Here is a 12,790-nt window from a genome sequence, read left to right as displayed (position 1 = left end):
ATCATGTTGTACTTTGGACTCTTATGAAGTTTGTGCCAATCATGCGCTATAGTTTGTTTTAAAGTTAAGTGGTTAAAGATTATTAATATATCCAAGTTTTAAAGTTATGATTTATGTATCCCCGAAAGTCAACATTTTGATAGTTTAAATTCATTAACTTGATTTTACATTGATATGTAGGAAAATAACTACTAAGAACATCACTTTCTTATGACGAACTTCATAGAATCCAGTTTTCTGATACACTACATAGTTGAGCAGACGGTTTCCGAACTCTTCATTTGGAGGTAAATATGGCGTCACTTTGTGGACAGGTAAGTAGCTGTAGACTAGGATCATATGCAGAAAACTTATTTATGACCAGAATCTATTCGCTAAATACACATACGTCGTCGTCAGATATTCGTCGGTGTCTGTGTGATAAACTTTGGTACGCAAGGTTTCCCCACTAAGCATGAACTTCAACTTGTCTAGTCGCTAAACCTAGCTTCTGGTTCTTGGTTACACAACTTGTCAAAAGTCAAAATGAAAGCAGTTTTACAGTAGTCACTTGGTAGCGTTTCTGTACATGCATATTTTTTTTTATTACAGTAGTGTATATATTTGATAAATATTCAGTAACTAAGATAAATACACAAGGGTAGTACACGTTTGTTCGACCCTCCCCGAACAAATATAGGTCTTTGTTGGAAATTTTGCAATACAAGGGAAATAACTCTTAGATGTGAATGATACATGGCACAGATACTGTTCATGATCAATGGTCTATTACGTTGTCCTTCATTTCTTGTACCGATGCTAATCACAATATACATTTAAGAATGTATAGGCACTATGCTTCTAATTGGTTAAAATTCTAGTTGACAATCAAATGCAATTAGACATAAAAGAAAATACCTGTTTCTGCTAACTCTACCAGCCCTATATTATCGTTCCTACACTGAAGTGTGTTTTTTGTTTGTTTTGTTTTTTGCCATTTTTAAGGATTGTTTGTGTATAAAGCTGTAGTAAAAACTACTTAAAAAGATTTCCACACCGTGCGTATATACCTACCCTATTCATTTTGGAAACACAGGCATTATTTTTTAACAGGCCAGGATGGATAGCATATATACAACACATTTATAATTTTTGAAGTCAATAGGCAAAATGATGATATTCATTTGAAAGGAAATGACCAAATGCAGCATTATTATTATTAAATCATGACTTAACCAGTACAACAGGTAATATAAGCAGTGGGGAGTGGAGAAGATCAAATTCACATAATAGCATAATTCTAAAAGTTATAGATATACAAGTGGTGCAGAAAATCCCTCTGGGATATATTGTTTTTCAAAAATAAGGATTGTGTTTCACTGCTTAGGCAACTTCTTCATTGTTTTATTTCAAATATTTGTAGGTTGTCCGTCACTTCCGGGGTTTGACCTGGAAAGGATTTGCTCCACTACGAACATTCTCAGCAGCAGCAGGAAATACAGCAGAGACACCTGGAATAGGCTTTGGTATTATAGATATGAAAAGAAGATATTTTTGGTCCCTCTTTAATCATTAGTCTGTAAATCAAGGGAGGCACTTACTAATTGATGATAAATCAAGTGTACAATGCATGGCAAATATCTGTAAAAAAAAACCCACAAAGTTCCTCAGATATATAATTGGTAATAATTTAATAAACATACAAATACTCTGTCAATTAAAGATGAAATATGATTGTCAATTAAAGATGAAATATGATATGTTATGTTCAAAATTTTTCAAAATGTATTTCCTTTTTGTCTGAGTGTGTGCTTGCTGGTTTTAAGCATTGACTGACGAACAGAAAGAGTATCAAGACACTGCCAGAAAGTTTGCACGAGAGGAAATTGTCCCTGTTGCTCCACATCATGACAAAACTGGAGAGGTATGCATATTATCATTTGAAATTTTTAGAAAAGTTTACTTGTTTCAAAGATATAAACTAAAAGGAATTATTATTTTATACACCTTCACTTTTTTGAACAGTGATAAACTGCATCCATACTATTGAGAATTTATACATGATGTCGTTTTTCTTGTCTTCTTATTTACCTGCTTAGGTATAGTCTATGAAATATACATGATTGTAGTACATTGAACTGGTAAAAATTTGGATTTATTATCTCAGAGATGATACAAAAAAAATATTTACGTTAGTCTGTGCACCTGTATATTGTAGGTGTGGTGAAAATATGAAGTTATTTTCTACCGGTCAGGAAATCTTTAAGAAATGCTTACATATAATAAGGTATACAAATTGTATGATTTTCTCTGCATGCATTATATTTAAGTTAACCTATTTTCAATTTTCAGCAGATATTTTCGTTTGAAAAACAAGCTCTAAGCTTATTTTTTAATGTTTCCTTATATTGCAGTACCCCTGGGATGTGATTAAAAAGGCATGGAATCTTGGGCTCATGAACTCACATATACCAGAAAAGTATGGTAAGAATAATCATGCTTGAAAATCGAAAAAAAAAAAATCGTGATATAGACATTTGCAGAAATCCATAATGGCAGCCCAAAATTTAAATGAATGTTTTAAACAATATTAGAGGTACTTTTTCCATGAATAAGTGAACTGAAATACCTGCATCTTTCAGGAATAAATGTATTTGTACACAAAAACGGGTTGTGATACAGTACAGGATAATCGTAACATGGGACACATGTACGATTCGTCATGACGTGAACAGATTTTCATATCAAAAACTATACATGTTTATGATTTAAACTGTAGGTGGCCTTGGTCTGGGAATTCTGGACACTTGTATCATAACAGAGGAGCTGGCCTATGGATGTACTGGAGTACAAACAGCCATTGAGGCAAACTCACTAGGGGTAAGTTCTCTAAACTAACCATTTACTATTTTCTTAATATTGTAAGTACACTGTAGAGAACAGCTAGATCATAACTTTTTATGCTTTTTCAGAAACAAAATCTTTGAAGGAAATATTCCTCTGAATATATTTTATGAATTTACTTGACTTATAAATTTCTATAATATCTTTGTCTTTGTTGTGATAAATAATTTTTTTCCCATAGCAAATGCCTGTGATCCTTGCTGGTAATGAGGCACAGCAGAAGAAATACCTTGGTCGAATGATGGAAGAACCTCTCATGTGTGTGAGTAAAGAATGATAATTGGCTTATTATCTCACCTGTGTTTGGACACTGTACGGTTATGCATATAGATTTTGTGAAAGAATCATGGACAATTTTATATCATTTACATGTATTTAGGAACCTTCTTCCAAGTAGACTAAGTCTTAAATGGCAAATATATTACTATTTTCTGATTCAATCATCTGTTTTTAGCATGATGAAGCATCAAGCTTACCTTATAGTGTGACCCCTGGTTTTAAAAGATCACCTTGTGGACAGGATATCTCGAGTTATACATCATCTATTGCAATCAAATTTGGCAAGAACATGTAGTTATAGAAAAGAATATGTAGTTATAGATAAGGACAGAACTGATAAAATCTTGAGACAAACGGACATAAAGTGTATTTCTAAAGAATTAAATTTCCTGTCTTCTTCATCCATAGTAAAACTGATTGTCAAACACATTCCGGGAAAAATAAATGACTGACTTCTCCACTTCAAACTGAAAAGTATTATATATGTAAAGAATGGGATACTTAACTGATGGTTACTAGTTTTCTGAATTTGTTTATGATATGCTTACTGCTTTTACATTTTATTAACCTATGTCAGATGTTTTATATTCCATGGACATCTCAGTCAACTGCAAGTACGCCATGGTGCTATATTTTGTCTGTCGCCCATCAACATTTGCTTCAAATCGTTACTAGTCAAAAAGTCCTGAATGGATTTGAACCAAATTTGGTTAGAACGATCCTGTGGGGAAGGGGAATAGATTTGCATAAATGGTGACTCTGACACACCTGGGACAAGAGGGATTGAGTCCTTAAATTCACTTTTAGTCATAAAATAATGAATGAGATTTTTACCAAATTTGGTTAGAAACATCCTTGGTGGCAGGGGAACAGATTTTGCATAAATAGTAACTCTGGTCCCCCTGGTCGACAAATTGATCAATCAAGAAACCAGTCTATAACATTCATTGAACATTAATTAACTGGACCACCGTACTTCGAGGCTATTGGCCTCCAGTTACCGACTGTCATAATAGAATTTCTCAATTTTGTAAAGTTATATCAAAACACACAGAAATGACACTTTTAACAAATATTACATGTCAGAATTTTATTGTATGCAGGCCTACTGTGTGACAGAGCCGGGAGCAGGATCAGATGTGGCTGGCTTAAAGACAAAGGCAGTGAAGAAAGGAGATGAATATGTCATAAATGGCAACAAGATGTGGATCACCAATGGTGGTGTAGCTAACTGGTATTTTGTTTTGGCCCGTACAGGGGATTCTAGCACATCTGCTGGAAAGGCCTTCACAGGGTTTATCGTGGATGCCAACACACCTGGCATTACCGCCGGCAGGAAGGTAAGGACTTGTAACCATACCCAGCTGATATGTAGGATGTTCTTATCATTGGTATTAGGTTTCTTTATGGTATACTACTATCATAAAGTCAAAGTTGTAATTTCTCTAGTTGATGCATTCAGAATCCAGGTGAATTGAATACAGTGCATGTCTAGAATAGAATGAAGATTTTTTTCAAAAAGTCCTCCTTTTGGAATTTTTCTATAAATGAATAATTCCCAGAAATGTGTATTTGCAAAATATTAAGTGTCTGGTTTTACTATGATAATGAATTTATTTTCTTTATAAATAGGATTATTACAGTAATTACACTACTTTAGCTTGCTAGGAAAAGTACGGGGGAACTATTGCTATACTCTGGCATAGGCATTATCTGTAGACAGCTAGGTTAAAGTTTTTATAAAACAGTGTTGTGTCAATACTTATGAAGATACAGCTTAGGTATTTCACATAGATTTTCCTTGTGACAAGGTCGTACGCGTCTTTCCATTGGTACTACAATGCGGACCTGCTGACCTTGACTGACCTTTGACCTACTTTTAGAAAACTTTATCCTTGGCCACATAATATTAACCTTGCTTTCATTTTTGAGATGTGTGTCCCTTGTCACAAAATCTTTCTATTGGTGCTAAATTTGCAGACCTGTGTGACCTTTGTCTTTTGATAACCTTTGTTTTCTTTGTTTCTCCCAATAGGAATGGAACATGGGACAGAGAGCTTCTGATACCAGAGGAATCACATTTGAGGATGTTGTGGTGCCAGCCGAGGTAGGGACAGAGTACAGTCCGTCTATCTTTAAAATTCCCCAAGGACTTTTACTGGATGTTGATGGGATTGTTTGCCATATAAATTTACTCTTGCAAATGATATTTATCTCTTGGATGTTTTCCACTAATGTTGACATTAAAGTGGCAAGTTTCAATGAAAGAAAAACATGACTTGGATCAAAATAAATGTTATTTTCATTTTTAAGAACATAATTGATCTGAAATCTTTGGAGCTCTAGAAAAGAATACTTTCTTGAAATATCAACCTAACATGGAAAGTTATTCTTAGACTTTAAATCTCACGGTAATAGTATCCAGATTGTTTATTGTGGTGTCCTAATAAAAATCATGCTTGCAGGAATTTAGACACGAAAGAGACAATCATAAAATTTGTTGCTTATTATAAAGAGTCTCTGTACTGGAACCTGTGTTATATTACAGAACGTATTGACAGGTGAAGGATTTGGCTTCAAAGTTGCTATGGGAGCCTTCGACAAAACAAGACCTCCAGTGAGTTCTCCACATTCTTCACATTTTTAAGATCCTTATTTTCTTGGGTTTAACCTTCAAATCTTTCAATATTTTTGATTTACAATTATAATCATGGTAAATACACGTGTATAGAGAAAATTGGACATGGGTAATGGAGTTCATGTCATATTGAACATGTTTAATAAACTTAGTATGAAACTAACATTAGTGAAACTCATATTCATAAGAATTTAAGGGCTATACCAGTAAAACATCTACCCAACAAGAGGACTCTAAAAAGAATAAAGTGATTAAATTCAAACTGTACCATGCTATAAGCTACATTTCTCCATCACCCACCATGTTTATAATTTTTTTCTGGAATCTTCTTGTATTTTACTGGAATAACTCTTTTTATTATTAGCGAAAACCCTCCAATTTTATTCTGTATAAGACATGAATTATGACTGAGTATGTTTTTCATAACTGAGGCCATCATATGGCATCATTGATTTGACATCACAAAGTGTTGTTATGTGTGTCATACAAAATTAATTACATGGGAGTATTATATTGCAGAACAGAAAGTTGAGTGATAATTTAAAAAAAATGTGTGTATTGTACATTTGAAATTTGCCACCAGGTGGCAGCAGGAGCTGTGGGACTGGCCCAGAGAGCACTGGATGAAGCAACAAAGTACTCAATGGAGAGGAAAACCTTTGGAAAGCATATTTGTGAGGTAACATTCTTATGAATTCCTTTGTAACATTTGAAATTGTGAATGTTAAAATAATGCTAAAAATAAATATAAATAAATGTTATACTAGGGTGAAAAAGAAAAATTAACACAGGGTACTGATAAACAGTTTGGTATGATTTTCAGCACCAAGCTGTGGCGTTCCTCCTAGCTGACATGGTGATTGGTGTGGAGACTGCTAGACTTGCCACATACAGGTCAGCATGGGAGATTGACCAGGGCAGACGCAACACATACTACGCCTCCATAGCAAAGGCCCTGGCTGGAGATGTGGCCAATAAAGCTGCTGCTGACGCAGTACAGGTGAGTGACAAAATGTTCAAAAGCTGAGTGACAGGTGATTGGTAGGTTGTGTACAGGTGAGTGGTATGTTGTGTACAGGTGAGTGATATGTTATGTACAGGTGAGTGGTATATTGTGTAAGGTGAGTGGTATGTTGTATACAGGTGAATGATATGTTGTATACAGGTGAGTGGTTAGTTGTGTACAGGTGAGTGGTATGTTGTATACAGGTGAGTGGTATATTGTATACAAGTGAGTGGTATGTTGTATACAGATGAGTGGTACATTGTGTACAGGTGAGTGGTACATTGTGTACAGGCGAGTGGTATGTTGTATACAGGTAATGAAAAAGTAAGAAACATTTTTGTTTGTTTCCACAAGAGTGGATTGCTTTTTATGAAATGTTTGTTCCTACTAAAAAAAAGAAGAATGACTTGTATTGTTATCTTAACACAGATATTTGGTGGAAATGGTTTCAATTCAGACTACCCTGCTGAGAAATTAATGAGAGATGCAAAAATCTATCAGGTATGTTTCTTCACATCACCTACTTTTATGTAGTGCACTTACATGTGGACCAACTTTCTACGACTATTTTTTATGTATTATTAAAGAGAAATTGATCAAGGAATTAAAACTTTTAATTGTTGGACCTTTTTTCATATTTTTTCCATTTGAATTGTTGTTGGGACCTTACAATTTAAGGGACATTTATAACTAAAACCCCCTCTTGTTTATGGAGCATATCTCAGACGATTGTTAATAGACATACATTTTAAACAGATATGAGGGAACATGGACATCTGTGAAGCCCAGTTGCATGTTCAAAATTAGATTTACTTTTTTTCATATTTAGTTTATCTTATACTCGAAATAATGCTCATGAACAAATCAAAAAGTTCTGGTATTTAAATATGCCTTGATACTGCTGTGTAATTTAAGCGCAGATTCTGCCAGAAACAAATGTTGAACTGTTAGTAAGTCTTGGTGGAAAATTTCTGTAATTTTGTGTATAAAATCTGTCTTTTCAGATTTATGAGGGAACTGCTCAGATCCAGAGAGTAATTATTTCCAGGGAACATCTGACAACAGCCAAGCAGTCCATGTAAAAAACACCAATATTCTTGTGATGTGATGTAATGTATGGACTGGGGTGTGATTTAATCATGAAACTTCATTTTCAAAAGTCCTAGAACAAAATGTGAACAGTTTAATATAAATATATTCTAGTTGTATTTTACTAAACAGACAAGACTCGGATTAGGAGATTCAAGAACGTTACCAAAGGATTACTTTATCATACCTTCAGGGTACATTCCATCAATGAACAGGTGTAATTTGGGGAAAGATTCTAAGGCTTCTAACTCTTTCTATGACAAATGGCCAATTGTGGAGGGACAAAGTTTGAGGTTGAAATCCCTGTTGAGATATTAATTTGCATTTTGTCAGTGGAAAGACCATGAAAATATGCTGGAGGTTGGAAAATACATGTACACTGTGTGTGATGCTAAGAGTGTTTTTAATGCCATAAGAAAGCAAGACCTTTTGGTTGTTGAAAGTTTGAATTGTTAGAAATAGTACATTAACAGTACATTGTGGAAACTTTGTAAATGTAGCATATTTCTACTTATTACATTTACCAGATGGATTAGAAACAATTCAAAACGCAGGACAATTTCATGTACATGTATGTGCATTTGTGGTGTGGTGTGTTAAAGAAAATTGTTTCATTACCCCCAGTACATTTTTCAGGGATGATTCTGCAAACATACTCAAAATTTTTACAATCAGTCTTACAGAGAAAAAAATCAAAAAATTGACTTTTTCTTTTTTTTCATAGTTTAGATTATCATTTTAAAAGGAAATCTACTCAAAATACATAATTATATTCTTTCTTAAGGTGTGTTAGACCAGTGTGTATGTGAAATGCAAAATTCATGAGAATTGTTATAAGTAGTACAATATATGATTTTTGCTCAATGAGGAATTCTGCAATTTGATTGAGAATCAAAAAAAACTTTTTGTCACAAATTGACTCTGGCAATTATTTGGAGAGTGTGATTTGTTGTACATGTCCTAACTACTGTATATCTCATGTATATTTATCTATAACAATGGTATCATTTGAAAAGTGATGTGTATATTAGTGATGTGAAATAAACACTTAATTAACATGATTGTGCTTTCTTTTGTTTTATATTTTCATTCACCTGGTCTGAAGGACCAAGGTGAGCTTATGCCATACTGTTGTGTCTTGCATCTGTCAACACAATTGACTTCTTCTGCATATCAGAATTTAACTAAATTTGGTAGGAAGCACCCCTAGGTGGTTGGGATTGAAATTTGTAGAGATGATGGGACTGACCCCCAAGGGGTCTAAGGGACGGAGCCAAAAGGGGTCCATTTGGCAAGATTGATATTCAGGACTTCTCGAACTATGCAATTAATGTAAAACATTGATATTTCAGTGATAAGGTCCCTCGGTGGCTGGGATTCAAATTTATGCAAATGTTGAGGCTAACCAATTTCTTTTATTTAAACTTTGTAAGCCTCATCCAAGGAACCAAATATTATTACTCTGAAGTCTGCACCAAAAAAATCCTTTGACAATGTTTAAAAAGAAAGAAAAGATCATGGCTGAATGCCTTGGTGAGCTAATTGCAAGAATAGCACTCAAATCATATTTTTTTCTGTAATATGTACAATTAATTGATTGTATTTCATCGAGATCAAATTATTTGAAACCTTCACATTTATGTATCCGAAATGACACAATTTATACCTAATGATTGTAACCAACTTGAGCCCCAATGGTGTACTTCAGGGCCATTAGTAAATGTCATCCTCATGACAGCTGTATTGTGGTTGAAACAATGTCAATAACATCTAATAGTCCACAATAAAGAAGTCTATTTGCTGGGTTTATCTCCCCGTGAACATCCAGGGTCATTTCGAGGCAAGGTCTCGTAGTAGTAGCTGGTTACTACCTCACTGAAAAACATACAGGACGCCTGCTGCATGCTATCCAGAGCAAATAGGGTAAAGTGTCTTGCCCAAGGACACACCATGACAGCACAGACGGTCTCATTTCTCAGCTTCCCAAGAAACACAAATGTTACAGGTAGGGAGTGTCAAACCAAACACCCTAGATAATAAATCATTGAAATGTTTGTTTATGTTTAGAAGCTTTCATTTTCAGATGTTTTGTTGTGCCAAAGTAAACTTACCACCATGCATCCCAGAACTGCTATAATGTATGAAAAATGTGCCCCTTGGTTTATCTGTGCGATATACATTCATAAATTTCCACAGGCCATGCAGGATGTTTATCATGATAAATATTGAATTTGGTAGTGTTGGTATAAATTAAAGGAAATTACTGAATGCAGGGAAACATTCACACCAAATTATTTTTACCTGTGAACAAACAATTTTGTGCAGAGTACAACCTCTGAACAGGAAAAGCAATTTCCAAGCAAGCACTTCCTGCCACAGTGGCCAAGGGGTTAAGATGTTCCTTTGTCACTAGCCCTCTACCTCTGGGCCATGAGTTCAAAATCCATGTGGGACAGTTGCCTGGTATTTATTGTAGACTGGTGGTTACTCCGGCTTTCCTCCACCTCGAAAACCTGGCACGTCTTTAAATGAATCTGGGTTTTAATAGGATGTTGGAAAAAAATAAACCAAACTTCAAGGAAGCAATAAATGAAGTTTGTGAGATATTAGAAAATAATGTAAGGAAACAGATGTGGGACAGATAGACAAGGGCAGATACAATATCCCCCTTATGATTCCTGGGAGTATAATCAAAGCTTAAAAGGAACCAAGACTCTATTCAAAGATAATATACTGTAATACATTTTAAGATTGACAAAAGAAACTTTATTCATTGAGGTTTGAAATTACAATGCTTATTTTACAGTTACTTTTAAGTTAATGCTGAATTTAGAGAACATAAATTATGTTGAGACTTTTTAACATTTTTTTTTTTTTTTTTTTAGAAAATTTTTACATCAGTTTTTTAAAAATATTTTACATCAAAAGTTGATTCATACAGTAACTATAAATAGCATGTCATTGCACCTCAGTCGTTTATACAAGTCTGAATATATTTGAAACAACATTACAAGAAGAACCCACATTTCAACATGACTACAATATACATATTTTCATTTTTTATAAAAGTTGCAAAAAACACAATGATAGCAAAGAAAAGATATTCAAGACCAACCATATACACATTTGTAACAAATGAACTTTGTGAATTTCTGATGTTGGAATGTCACAACATGAACAACTTCATCCAATGACAAAATAATCTACATTTACTCCTGTACAAATTAAACGAAGCTTTAAACAACAACATATGAATAATAACTGAACCAGCAGTATTTGGAAAAACAACAACAACAAAAATCAACACAATGATTAAACTCTATGGACAAACTACCTTACAAAGTTAAATTACTTTTGAGATATATACAGCCATATTACATCAATTCTTACATGGTCAAAATACACCAGATTCCACACAGCCAGATTACACCAATAACTGTGGCTCTATGTTACAAATAAACCACCATATTGTTACTATAACAACACATTTTAATGATTAATATCCATGTTATACTGTTGAATAGAAGGTGTGTGCCTGTTTCTAAATGCCCCAGCAGATCAGATGCATAAAACAAATACAAGGTCCATGGGCCATAACAGTCACCTGAATTTTGGTAGATTTGATTCCTGTGATCTTGAATTTGAGGTCAATGTGTTCACCTCAGCATGCTACAGGCCAAATATCAGATTTCGAATTGTGTTGGTATTCCAGAAGATGTTTAAGAGATTTTAGCATATTTGAACCTGGTGGCTGTAAATGAAGGTCAAGCTCATGCTCTTTCATTTGAACCATCATTATAGCCCTTTACCCCAGCATGCTATAAGCCCAATATCAGGATTATAGGCCTCTGGGTTAATGAGAAGAAGTCATTCTAAAGTTTTATCGTATTTGAACCCCTGTGACCTTCGAATGAAGGTCAAGGTCATTCACTGGCATTCATTTGAACAATCTTGATAGCCCTTTACCCCAGCATGCTATAGGCTGGGCGGCCCAATATCAGGTCTCTAGGCCTCTTGGTAAATGAAAAGTTGTTCAAAAGTTTTAGCATATTTGACCTCTGTGACCTTTAACGAAGGCCAAGGCCATTTGTTTGAACACCCTTGATAGCCCATTGCCCCAGTATGCTATAGACTCAATATCAGGTCTCTAAAACTCTTGCTTAATGAGAAGTCATTTAAAGATTTTAGCACACTTGACCCCTGTGACCTTGAATGAAGGTCACGGTCATTCATTTGAAAATATTGATAGCCCTTCACCCATGCATGCTATAGGCCCAATATCAGGTTTCTAGGCTTTTTAGCAAATGAGAAGTCATTTAAAGATTTTAGCATACATGTATTTGACTCCTGTGACCATGAATGAAGGTCCAGATCTTTCATTTGAACAATCTTGAAAGCCTAATGGCCCAGCATGTTTTAGGCTCAATATCAGGTCTCAAGGCATCTTGATGAATAAGAAGTCATTAAAAGAGTTTAGGGTATTTGACCCTGTGACCTTGAATGAAAGTGAAGGTCATTCATTTGAACAATCTTGATAGCCCTTCACCCCAGCACGCAACAGACTCAATAACAGGTCTCTGGGCTTTTTTGTTATTGAGAAGAAGTCAAAAATGTAAATGGTTTATGAACAGATGACATACGACAACAGAAAAAAGGCGATTAGAAAAGCTCACTGTAGACTTCATCTCGGGTGACCCAAAAATCTACAAGTCAACCATATGATGTTTCAAATGTAGAGAAGCACAACATGGCATGAATAATTCCATGGCAAATATTCCACAAGATTACTAAAAGTAAGCCATCTGAAACTGCTCTTGTGATTATTGTACAATTTTGCCAAGATTACACATCTGCATGCCCATATCAAGTCATTTTAATATCCATGTTGAAGTGTC

General features: G+C 34.6%; 1 protein-coding gene across 1 annotated transcript; it reads left to right on the top strand.

Annotated features, from left to right (window-relative positions):
• Window positions 1–221: 221 nt before the first annotated feature.
• Window positions 222–8,956, top strand: LOC117321849 (medium-chain specific acyl-CoA dehydrogenase, mitochondrial-like). The gene is made up of 13 exons (XM_033876439.1): window positions 222–314; window positions 1,403–1,505; window positions 1,806–1,903; window positions 2,394–2,463; window positions 2,759–2,859; window positions 3,065–3,145; window positions 4,266–4,502; window positions 5,198–5,269; window positions 5,711–5,779; window positions 6,384–6,479; window positions 6,624–6,800; window positions 7,236–7,307; window positions 7,811–8,956. Exons 1-13 carry the CDS (start codon window positions 294–296, stop codon window positions 7,886–7,888), a joined length of 1,275 nt encoding a protein of 424 aa, XP_033732330.1. The 5' UTR covers window positions 222–293; the 3' UTR covers window positions 7,889–8,956.
• The last annotated feature ends 3,834 nt before the right edge of the window (window positions 8,957–12,790 follow it).

The sequence above is a fragment of the Pecten maximus genome, chromosome 2 (genome assembly GCF_902652985.1).
Source record: "Pecten maximus chromosome 2, xPecMax1.1, whole genome shotgun sequence".
Lineage (NCBI taxonomy): Eukaryota > Metazoa > Mollusca > Bivalvia > Pectinida > Pectinidae > Pecten > Pecten maximus.
This window is presented reverse-complemented; position numbering and strand designations above follow the sequence as displayed.